Source organism: Erigeron canadensis, chromosome 5 (genome assembly GCF_010389155.1).
Source record: "Erigeron canadensis isolate Cc75 chromosome 5, C_canadensis_v1, whole genome shotgun sequence".
Classification (NCBI taxonomy): domain Eukaryota; kingdom Viridiplantae; phylum Streptophyta; class Magnoliopsida; order Asterales; family Asteraceae; genus Erigeron; species Erigeron canadensis.
In genome coordinates this window covers 16,113,269-16,126,390 of record NC_057765.1, presented here as the reverse complement: position 1 = coordinate 16,126,390, position 13,122 = coordinate 16,113,269, and the positions used below count along the sequence as shown (strand labels likewise).

General features: G+C 38.1%; 1 protein-coding gene across 1 annotated transcript; it reads right to left on the bottom strand.

The window, feature by feature from the left end:
- Positions 1 to 7,410: 7,410 nt before the first annotated feature.
- On the bottom strand, positions 7,411 to 8,682 carry LOC122601244. Its single transcript, XM_043774004.1, has one exon. The coding sequence runs from the start codon at positions 8,680 to 8,682 to the stop codon at positions 7,411 to 7,413; it is 1,272 nt and encodes a 423-aa protein (XP_043629939.1).
- Between the last annotated feature and the right edge of the window lie 4,440 nt (positions 8,683 to 13,122).

The following is a 13,122-nucleotide window of genomic DNA, read 5'->3' as shown; positions in this document are numbered from 1 at the left end:
CCAGTTGTTGTGCTCAGATACTCTGGATGAAGAACCAGTTGCTTGATTATGGCATTAAGTATTCAAAGACTCCTATTTTCTGTGATAATACCAGTGCCATTGTTATCTCAAACAATACAGTCATGCACTCCAAGACGAAACACATTGATGTCAGGTATAATTTCATTCGTGATCATATTATGAAAAATGATGTTGAAATCCACTTCATCGCCACTGACAAACAACTCGCTGACATATTTACAAAACCTTTGGATGAGAAAACTTTTCAATATCTTGTTAGTGAGTTGGGAATGTGGAACCCTTAATCTGGAACCTTGTTATGAACGCCTTTGTGACACTGGCACGGTTCTTTGACTCCAGATTTGTAAATCTATACCAGTAAAATTATCGAATGCCTTTGTGATACTGTCTTTACACTGGTAGATTTATGGATCACCATTCCAGGGGGAAGACTCAGACCACATTTTTTTTTATCTAAGCTTCAGGGGGAACTTATTAAGTTATTTTCTCACTGGACAAATTTTCTGGAAAATGTTTCTGGTACCTTGTAGATGTGTCCCTCTCATTAATACTGGATAAGTTGACGTGTATGTCTGGAATGACTTCAGTCGATTTGTAAATATGTCCCACTCATTTGTCAGTGCATATTCTACTGGCCTAATCCACTAGTGATGTGCGTGTTTGAAGATTACTAGAATGGTCTAATCTGGGTACGTACTGGAGTGTCCCACCAGTGTACCATCAATGCATATTCTACTAGCCTAATCCACCAGTGATGCTGGAGTATCCAATCAACCTCCAGATGCATTGAAATGAGTCATGGTGTGTTAAGTCACAATATTTTAATACTTGATGCTAGTGCGTGCCATACATACAAACTTTTTATCTGGACAGTTATTGTTCATCCTACGTGGCATGACTTTCTCAACTTAAAATGATGATTTTATTACCTTGGGAAGACAAAAAGTGCAAGTTGGTAATTTATGTGTGATGGTAAACATTAAATGCGGATGTCAAAACCGATCAAAAATGTTTTGAAATCTATCAAACTTACCGTTTTGAATTCCATTTTCTCTTTCGTCTATAAATACCCACATTTATTTTCACCTTTCAGTTTTATCTCCAAAATCATTTACTCCCAAATCTTCAAATTCTTTCATTTATTTCTTTCTCTCTTCATTTAATTCCAATCATCACTATCTTTCTTCTTAAATTTTCCTTATAAACCCTAAATTCTTTCGGTTTCTACATTCAAATGGCACCCAGACAAACAAACTCTGATAAAAATCTTCTTACTAACCACTATACCCCTCCTGCTAGTGTCACCAAAGCTCATGACATCATCATTGATTCTGACAAAATCAGGAACAACATGCATAACTGGATGGCAAAGCTTGCCGGAACCCATGATCCTCAAACCATCATCGGATGACTAAATTCTTTCTTTCTTAGTTATCCATTATATGGGGCTCTTACTACGAATCCAGGGAAAATGTACCATGGTTACTTATGCGAATTTTGGTACACTACTCATTTCAAGGCTGGTGATGATAACACCATTCATTACACCTTGAACAAGGGATCTCGTCCTCATACAATAACCGTTGATTCCCTGAGATTCCCTTCGTCTGCACTTTTTTTTAGAAAATGAATTGCCATTACATCTTCCCTAGCATCAATCTTAGGGAAGCGTGTAGGCAGATGGGTCACACTGATATTCTTGGTGATCAGGGTATGTTAAAGAAAAAAGGTACTATTTATATGAGTAAACTCACTTATTCTTGGAGATTCTTTTTACTCATCTGGTAGAATGTTTGGGAAGTGGATCTGGAGGGCTTGATCAAATAAATTAGACCCAACTTATGATTGCATATTGCCTATGGCATGGGCTTAGGGTTGATTTTGCCCAAATTTTTTGGAATAATTTGGCTGAGAGAATAAAAGTACATAAAAGAAAACCTCATGTACCTTTCATTAGATTTTTATCTTTGATTTTTAAGCGTGCACTTGGGAATGAGTATGATTATGACACCGGTCATTTTTCTACGGCTGAACACTTGAGGGATCTCAACAACTTAGTGTCCAAAATAATGAAGTTGAGATTCCAGTTGATGATCGATACAACAATGGAAGAAGTAGAAAATCAAGAAACTCCTGTTGTGCCCTCTGAACAGGAAAATGTGGTTGTGCCAGATTCTTCCCAGATTGATTTGAACAGAAATGTACCTAATCAGGCTGCAGAGCAAACCTCCTTCTGGGATGAAGATGAATCATCCCTGGACTTGTCCATCTCTGGTCAAGTTCAGGATTTATTTGGTGATGAAGCTCAGTCAATGGAAGCAAATTTCCAGGTTCCTATCCCTACTTCCATTGATCCCCCCCCCATCACAGTCATTCCTTCAGAAACCCAATCTCTTTCTCAACCCAGTATGAACAAACTGTAATGCCACCACCTCCACCGCCTTCAATTCCTTAAGACACAACATACATAAATCTTCTTCCTTCTATTCCTTCACCTCAATCAACTCAAAATCCACCACAGTCAACTGAGAGACTTCAAGTTGTAAATATTCCAGTCTCAAGTGCTCCAAACTCTACAGTTGTTCAGACTGAATCTCTTATACAAGAAAGAGTCAAGACACTTATATCAGTTGTTCAAAGAAATGCATCTGGACCTTCCTCTATACCAATGGGACTCTCATTTTCATCTTCCACCGAAGTCCAAGGCCTTTTAAACAAGGTGGTGGACTTGGAGAAATCCCTTCAGTCATCCTCCCAGGTTCTCACTGACTTTAAATCTGCCATGACAAATTCTTTTCGGTCAGAGTTGAACACCTTCTCTGGGAATGAACAACTGGTGTTTGAAAAATTGAATGAACTGGTACTGGCCACTAACAACTTCCAGGAATCTTTTTAAGTGGCAGTCCAGGAAATGAAAGAAATGTCTTTTGTCTTAGTTTCTTCTGTCCAATCTGTTGTTAAAGAGGCAGTTGACACTCCTTTAGGAGAGCTGAAGACTCAGGTCCAGATTTGGATCGTGTGGTAGATAGGTTGGATTGTCGACCAACAATGGATCAGAGTTCAGTCATAAGTAATATAAGTGACCAGACTGCTTTGAAACTCAAGATCCTGGTTCTCAAGCAGCTCTCTACTGATGTGACTGACTCTGTTATGATCAAGTTGCAAGAAGTCATGTTGCCGAAGGTTATTGATGTGATTGTTAAAGAAATTCCTAAGGACTTGGTGACTGAAGTTAATAAATTGAAAACACAAGTCCAGGAACTCAAAAAGGATGTGTCTACAATGAAGCCAGTGGCTGGTCACACTTTTGGCTCCACTGATAGGCAAATGCTAGAGCAGATCTAGAATCACCTCAATTCGGGAGGTTATTCCAAGGGGGAAAGTGCTAATCCAGGTGCCCTAGTTGCATTTGCTGCTGAAAAATTGAAGGAACACAAGATGGAATTTGCTCGTGTTGAGGAAACTGATGCTATTGGTACTGATACCAATGAGCCACAGTTTGAAGAGTTTGAAGATGTTTTCCAGCTCAAGAAACATCTAAAGGGCACATCTGGTGTAGGTGAAGAAGTTCAGTCTCCTGAAAGGCCAAATGTTACTGAGGAAGACTCGAAAAGAATTCATCAAGCTGAACTCCTCATTAATATTCACAAAGAAAATGCCAAAAAGGCACTGGTCAAGCTGAAGTTAGATATGAAACAGATGGGTACACTTGATAGTGCTAATGCTGGAGCCTTAAATCTGAAGTTAGATATGTACCTACAAATGAAGAAAGACCCCCGAATTGTAAAATGTCTTGAAGTTCTGGATGATATCAAACTAAGAAGTGGATATTTAAAGGAAGAACAAGAGCTGGATTCCTTTACTCATGGTATCCCTATTCCAGAACTGATTAAAAGAAGAAAAGAAGAACTGGTTCATCTGAAGAACCAAGTCAAAAGTAATGTAGAAGCTCTGGAAAAAGAGTACTCAAGGAAGAGAAAAGGTGGAAGAAACTCTAAGGTCTCAAGAGATGTTGATCTTAATATATTCATTCCTCTGGATACTTCAAAGTCTCTTACCAAGGTTGTAACAAGAAGAACTGGTGGGACTCCTACTAAAAGAAGACCAATGGAAACATCTAAACAAGGCATTGGTTCTGATGATGTCCAGTTTCTGGTTAAACAAGCTCAAACAAGGGAAAGATATGAAGCCTTCGTACATGGCAGAGCTGATGTCAGAAAAATCTTAAGTGTAGAAATTGAAGGCGTTCCTGATGATCCCAAGCTTGAGAAGTTTTCAGTGAAGTTGTTCAGGGAAGAAAACTTCACTGATGAAAGACCAGCATGTACAATTCATGCTTTTGGAATGACGGAGTTAAAGGAAATTGGTGAATTTTTCAAAGGCAAAACGTCGTTTTCCAGGGCAGAATTAGCTTTCATGAAAAGAATCAAGAACAAATTTCTCAAAAAGAAGCAAATGGAAGCTGATCTGGGAATGACTACAGAACAAGGTTCACCACCACAACCCAAGAGAAAAGTCACTGAAGAAGCATCTGAACACATTGAAAAGAGAATGGCCTGACTCCTTTATCATTTACTTGTAATTGTACCTATTTTATAAAGTTGTAACTTGTCACCAGTTGATGTCTATAAATATAAGTTGCAAACTTTATTTTTCACAAGTACTTGAACAGATTAAGTCTAGTAATCTAAAATGTATAATCTGGGAACACTGATGATCTATAAAGTAGTTCTCTAGTAACTAAAATTTAGACTTAGTCAAAATCTCAAGGATTTTTCAAGCACAAACTTGTATAGATAAAAGCTTCAAAATCCTTGCATAATTTTTAAACAAATACGGGGAATTTGTTAGGTCCAGATTTACTGGACTCGCTCCAGACGTGACTACTGGAGCCCTCTAAAGATTTGTCCAGAAATTATGTGAAGACCAGTGAACCATTTACTTGTATAGGAATTTGGATTCCACCAGATTGGTTCACTGGAGTTCACTCCAGTCAAGATCATTCCACTGAAGAACATTCTCACCGAAGTCGAATACTGAAGTCTAAAGAAAGAAGTCTGACAAATAGCGGAGCTCACTGGCAGACTTACCAGATCTCCTGATTGGAGTCCTTGACAGTGTTCTAGACCTTACAAGTCTGAACACTGATTACGAGGAATTGACTTTATGCCTTTACATGCCTTTACCCGGACAATCCATTTGTCCTTTGTTAAAAGCCTTACACGCATGTAAAGGTGGTTGGTTAATTTGAAGACAAGTCACTATCAAGTGACTTTATTCTTATACTTTAACCAATGCATTTAAGCAATTAAAGTAGTTTCCTTAAATGCATGTAACCATATTTGTACGGCAAAAAGAATATTATATTTATTCTTTTTGCCTATAAATACCAAGTCACTTCCCTCGTCCAAAACACACTTTTTCAATTTGGTGCCTTTGCTCAAATACTCTCAATCTAAACAATTATACTTCACAACTTTAAGTATTTCGATCAAAAGAGTTTATTTAGAAAATATCAGATCACTTATAATTCATAAGGTTGTTTAGATACTTATTCTGTAATATCTTAGTTCCGCAACAACCTTGTATTTTATTTAACATCAATAAATAGAATACACTTGAAATTACATTATGTCTTACCATTTACTTTACTTGCTTATCTATATATTGCTTAAGTTACGTATTACTTTATATATATTCTTGCATTTATATTTATTGTAATACTAGTACAATCTAGTGGTTACTTGACTTGTCGCATTAATATTCATTGTAATACTAGTCCAATCTAGTGCTTACTTGACTTGTTGTATTCTACACTTGTGGGTTAAACCATCAAGTGAGGGGCTTCACAATCTCTAGTCACAGTTAGATTTCTCATGTCAAAAGAATACAAAGACTCATCCCTCTTTGCAATAAGAACCATATTTCCTTCCAAATCAAGAACAATACCCTTGTCAGATCTGAATCTCACTTCATAATCAGCATCACATAATTGACTCACACTAATCAGATTGTGCTTCAAACCATTTACATAAAAGACCCTTCTGAATGTAAGGGGGCCATTTGAAAGTTTACCAAATCCTTCAGTCTTTCCTTGAGAATCATCTCCAAAAGTAACATTAGGACCAGCGCGAATCCTAAAGCTTTCAATAAGACTGCCCTGCATTTTTCAATAAGACCGGTCATATGCTTGGAACACCCACTGTCCAAGTGCCAGGTATCATCATCATGACTGCCCTGCATTTTTCAATAAGAGATTAGTTCTTTTTGAGAACCCATCCAAAGATGGGTTCACCAGAGCTGACCTTCTGGTCTGACTCAGATTGGACAACAGAACTTAGACTCTTATCACATTTGAACACCCATTGTTGCTTGATTTGTCCTTTACCAAACTTAAAATTCTTTCTAGTAACACTTAGAGTTTCCTTTTGAACAAAACCTTTGCCTATTCCAGATTTCTTACATTCAGCTCTTTCCTTGATCAACAATATTTGGATTAGACACATTTTTCAGAAAGTTGTTATCATTTGAAACCATACCAATTCTGGACTCAACATATTTTGAAATCATTTTGTCTGAGTCAGATTTGGTAATTTTTGAAACAGACTTAGATTTTGTTTATGACTCATTTCCTTGAGAACCAGACTTCTCATTCTTTACAAGCTTTATTTTCTCTTTTGAAACACTGATCTCTAACCTTTCTTTTATTTTTCTTTCAATTACCCTTGTTAGATTTGGCACTGAATCTGACATAGATTGGGTAATAATCAGCTTGGACAAGTCAAGACTTTCTTTAGCTTTTAACTCAACAACCTTATCAGCTTCAAATACAGCTTCAGCAATGGTCTGACTCATGGTTTTAGGATCACCAAATCCAATACCAGATTTCTAAACCAACTTAATTGGTTTAGAATTCTTTCCCTTAGTTTGGACTTTGGGTGGTGAAGGAGGCTGATAACAAGGCTCCATAGCACAGACTTCAGCAATGGCTATGGCCCTATCATAATCACCATCAAAAATAACTTGGATCTGATGAGGTATTTGGTCATTTACACACTTAGCAGTTGTTTTGGAACAAATACACCATGATTCAGTAATTTGTTTAACTTTTAAAAACTTTTCTGCTATAGTCTTAGCTTCTTTAACCAAAATTGAGTTCAATTGTTGTTGTGCTTTAACTTCAGACTCAAGTTTTTCAATGGTGTGACATTTAGAACTGATATCAAGTTTCAAAGCATGTATTTCCTTTTTGAGTTCTTGATTAAAGTGTTTTTGTAAAAGGACCTCATCACCAAGTCTATTTAGTCTAGACAGTTTCTCATTATAAGACAGGTTGGAAAAAGAAATTACCTCAGGTTGAGCAGTCTGACTGGTAGATGTCTGGTGAGCTTATTCAGATTGCTGTTGTATTTTCTCTAGATCCTCAGCAAATTTTTGAGCAGCTTCTTTAGCCATAAAACACTTGGCATCTTTGTACAGCTCATCATTAGATGAAGTGGCACTTTCGGCCCAGTCTTTGGCTACCAGACTCCTCTCATTTTTATTCACTTTCTCAGTCAACTCAGCTACTTGTGCTTTCAAGGCTTTGTATTTAGTCTTGAGCTTTGAGTACTTTTCACTTCTTCCACCTTTAGCAGGCACAGCTTGAGAAGACTCTTTGGATCTGTAGTTACCAGCCATATGTCCAGTCTTGCCACATTTGTAACAAGTGAATTTGGACATGTCAAATGGCTTATTTGTCTTATCAGCTTGGCCACCTTTTCCTTTTCCTTTAAACTTATTAAAGGATCTCCTTCTGGTCCTTTCAGCCAACATAGCTACTTTATTAGCTAGTTCATCAGCATCAGATTCATCACATTTAGATCCAGCACAAACAAGGTTAGGATGAGAAATCACTGGAATATCATCATTAATATAAGGAATGATCTCATTACTAATTGAGCTAGGGTGTTCAGATATGGAAGCAACAAGTGCAACAGCAAGCTGACTATAAGAATCACCCATAGCAATTAACTTTTCTGCCTCTGAACACTCTTGGCTATGAAGCAAACCAAAAAGTCCAGGGAGATCAAGATCATCATAAATAGAACTTAATTTAACAGATGAAATATAGTTGTTCCATTTGGGTGGTAAAGAATCAAGAAATTTACTTTTCAAAACACTATTTTTCTTAATAATTCCAACAGCAGCTAAATCATTTACTAAAGCATTAAAGCGGGTATGAGTGTCTGTTAAGGATTCATTTCTCAAATAGAAAAACCTCACATACTTCCTGGTTAAAGTAGTTATAGTGGATTCCATGGAAGTAGAGCAACCCTCAAACATGACAGTCAATGTAACCCACATTTTCTTAGCAGTTGAACACATTTTAATAGAATGGTAAATATCTTTGAGCACAGCTTGGACAATGAAATTTCTAGTCTTCACATCCAAGTTTGCCAATCTCCTATCCTCATCCGACCAATCTGCCTTGTCCTTAACAATAGATTTGACTGTGGCAGGAATGGTTGGTTGACCTTCCCTGACCACAGCTTCAACCACAAGAGTTTGTGTAGGAACATAAGAACCATCCTGAAGGATGTCAGACATATTGTTGTCGATAGATTCAAGGAACAAAGACATTCGACCTTTCCACCCACTGAAATCATCTTTGTCAAACATGGGTGGTCTGGTTGAAGAACCATTATCAATATAAGATGACCTTATGCTTTACTATAAAGAAAATATGCAAGGATCAAGTCAAGTTAATTCTTAACCCCTGCTCTGATACCAATTGATACATCCTACGGTGTATTAATATACCAAAGTATATTGTACATAGGATAGTTGTAGAGGAGGGGTGAATACAACTATTCTTGAACTTTACAAACTTTTAAATAAATGTTTTAAATAACTCTAATTCAAATATAAAGAAAGTAAAGAACAAAAACTAATAAAACAATAAAGCAGAAATAAAACATTCTTGAACACAGATTGTGGTTTTCAAATGTAATCCTTTATTAAGAAATAATCTTTACAAAGAATTATAGGGTTGTTGCAGAATAAAGATAGCCTACAGATATCTAAACAACCCTGTGAAATGACAAACAATAATCAATAAGTTCTAACTTAAGAGAATCAGCCCAAGCTGATCTCGTACAGACTAAGCTGTGTGTAAGAGCAGAGAAACTTGTGTGAAGAATGATTCTCAGGAATGCCACACATATGCATACAAGGAGTGTAGCTTTTATAGACGAAAGCTCCTTCTTCACTTGGTATCCACTTCAGCCACATATTCTTCTATTGTTGGACGATCAAGGAATAATCAATCGTGACTTCATCGTACTTGTAGTCCCCCACGTACAGCTGCACATTCTTCATCATCCAATAAGAGTATGGACACGCATATGTATATCTAACCACCAACCTGGATCCTAGGATTCTTCCTAGTCACGTCTTTATCCTTATCTTCAATTCAGGCTGTTATCTTCACTTGATTGTCAGACATAGATTGGGTTGTTTGTCAAAGCACCAATCTGCCTAAGTGTTCCAAGCTGACTACTAGTCCCAAGCTGCTTTCCACTACCAGCTTGGTCCTCTATCTTCAATCCTCCTCTTTGACTTGGATTGAATGCTATGTACTTGTTGATGCAACTTGAAAAACACTTGCTTCCATAACATATGAAGCATGATCTGGGTCAGTTTTGGATCACAAGCTGTGTCAGCTTAGTCTGACCCAGATCAGATTACAAGAACCAAAAGATTTCTAAGTGTTTATGGGTCAGATTTGTCATCATTAAATTTACATTTGTCATTGAGACTCAACAAATCTCCTCTCCATTATGCTTTAACTGTCAATCCACAAGTGAAATTCTGGTATACTGCCATCATTAGCAAGGATAAGAAATCCATTGATTTCACTTTAAATGAAGGCACAAAACATTGTATCACTCTAGAAGGTTTCAGACAAGATCTTCATCTGAACTATCTTCAACCTCCCCCAGTCTATGCTAATAGACTAAAAGGGGTAAATTTTAGGGAGGTTTTGCAGGCCATGGGTTATGATGACATGGTCGATGCTGATGGTGAATTGAAGACCTCTGGACACATATTTCTTTCTGGTTTTCGCAATTGTTGGAGGTACTTCTGAACACAAATAGTATAATGCTTGGGTGGTAATCATGGTGGTTTGGATAAATCTCCTTACCACAAGTAGAGATGGGTTATTATCTGTGGCATGGGATTGAGGCTGACTTCGTTGAGATTATTTTCTCTTAGTTGATAACGAAGTTAAAGGGCAAAAGAAATTGTCACATCACCTTTGCCAGATTTCTGAGCATCTGTTTTATGAACATTCTTGGGGATACATACAATAACGAGGAGCTTGAGTCTTCAACGACAGTGTTCAACAGGGACATCTAAAACGTGTCCACTTTAGAAGATGAACCTGCTCTTTCTGCTACAATGACTCAGGTAATAAATAAAACTGTCTCAGCACAACTGGCTGGTTCAGAAAGGTCACTGAGCGGGTCACAAAAGAGTGTGAGACCCATCGGTGCACGTGGTGGCAAAATGTTGAAGTTGTTTAAACCCAAAGCAACTTCACTTATCCAGCCACCTTCCTCCTCATCCATTGACCAACCTGAGGATCTCCCAAAAGATTCCTCAGGATCTCGAAAGGGCTTGCTTAAACATCGACCATATAAGAAGTCCTCACTGCCCAAGGACATTAGTACCGAAGCTAACCCTTCTGGTCCTTCCCAACAAGAACCAAAAGAATCAAGTTAAAAGGAAAACCCACAAGCAACCATCTCCAAAGCTTCTTTAGGAGGAGATGGTGAAGAAAATACAAGTGTGTCCGCCCAACATACAGTAGTCTGAGTCTGCGCGTGCACCACCTGAAACTTCACAAATCTTACACACTCCTGATGCACAAACTGGTGAAACTTCTCAGGTGACACCAAGAGAAGTTGAGGTTTCAAACTCTGCGGCCAATGAAGAGGTTTTTGTTGATAGCATGAGGATCACTAAGGCAACCCCTGTGTTTGTTGTTGTTGGCGAAGATGCTTCAGCTGAGCCAATTAATTCTGAAACTGGTAACGATGCATCTGCAGCTGTAGTTGTTGAATCAGTATCAACTTCAGGTACCAGTGATCTGAACCTGGGAATATCAGATCAGAATGTTGTCACTACTTCATTCTGGGATGAAAATGAGCCACTTCAAGGGTATCTTGATTCCTTTGTTGATTTTGAGTTTGACGAGGAACTCTTGGAGGAGAATTAAACTTCTGATTCTGAGCCAACCTTCAACCTCGCAAATGCCCCTCCTCCCCTAGAATTCCAAATTATTGATCAACCATATCGCCCACCACCAACATATCACCAACATCGTTTCTTCCCACAAGGCTCAACTCCTGCTTATGTCACTTCTCCTACCTTTCAACCACAATTACAACACCATCACCCCCAAATTCACTAAATGCCAAAGCCTACCAATTATGATGAACCACAAGAAAAGCCACCTTCCTCCCCAAATTGAAAAAGCATTGGATGGTCTTGGTAATATTCCCTTTGTGGCTTCTGCTTCTGCACAACCACCTCCTTCTTTGAGTGTGGAAGAACAGTTATAGAAACACAATGCCGAAGTCCAAAACCTACTTCTCAATGTGGAGGACTTGTCAAGATCTCTAACTGCCAACACTACATCCATTTCAGAAATGAAAGGTGATCAGATGTTTCTTGGCACTAAGTTGACCAAGGTAGCTGGTAATGAAGGACTAGTGGGTGGGAAGCTTAATGAGCTAGTTCATGCTATTAATAAGGTAAGCTCAGCTATTAGGGAAGCCTTCAGACTGGCCAAAAGAGATGTGCAAGCTTTAGTAGTTGCAAACTTGACATCTGGTATTGAATTGATAAGACAAGAAATCATGGCAGTCGGGAAGGAGGTGAATGAGTAGGTAAAGAAGCCCATGGTTAATAAAAAAAATACTTGGGTCTTGTATTGGTGATGTATTTGAGAAACTAAAGTCTGGGCTATCGCATAATCTTGTTGCTCAAATTTCAGACTCAGTGCCTGTTAAAGTTGAAGAGAGGGTCAAAACGATGGCCGAAGAGCTCACCAAAGATACACACAAACGAGTTGACAAGGCTGTTGAAGATGTTCAGAAGTATGTGTCTACTCTTAATGAGATAGTGAAGGGCCAATCAAAGCAGTTGGATGAAATCTTAACCCTCCTCAAGAAAGAAACTGTTGTTGCTCTTGTTACTCCCTCATTCTCTAAAGAAGATAGAAACCAGATCAATGAAATCAGTTATAAAGAAGCACTGAACCTAAACTCTCTTTACAGATTAAGGTCTCAGTTTGCTACAATTCCCAAAGGGATTTCTAACTGCTTACAACAACAAAGTTGGAAACCTCTGAAAAACATGCAAATGGCCATTGAAGAATATGCTAAAATGCCATCAGAGGTCCCCAAAGGGGTAAGAATACCAATTGGCTTATTGTCCAGCACTCAAGAAATGATTGAAGCGACAAAGAAAGCTGCTGAGACTGGAGTTGATGTAAGTACAAAATCTCAAGGGGAACTACTTCAGAGGAATGAAGTGCAACAATCTGAGCGAATTAGGAAGGATAAAGGAAAGGCCCCAGTTGAAGAAGAACCCAAGAAGAAATCTGCTAAGGGTTTTGGGCTAGTTGTTGGTAAACATGTTGATGAGTATGGTTATCCTCTGCAAGATCCAAGTGCAGATGGAAAGAAGCTGGTAGCCTTGCAGAAACAAGTCTCTAATCATTTCATAGCTTGGAGAGAAAGCAAAGAAAGGGAAAGGGCACAACATCTCTCAATGGGGACTTGATGTATCATATTTTATACCATTTCCCATGTGACTTTAGGACCAATTATTCGTTATATTTATAGTTTTATATCCAACTTTTGATGCTTTGAGGGTGTGTTAAGTGTTTTCAGGTTGGAAATTGATTAGACGAGTGAATTGGTTGATTTTGATGACTTATGGAAGAAACGGGAGAAGGTTTCGGTTAAAATCAAGCGAAAAACGAAGAAAACGATTCTGGAGTGTGTAACTCCCGTTTCTGGAGTAATGGCTATTACAAAAGGAAATCCT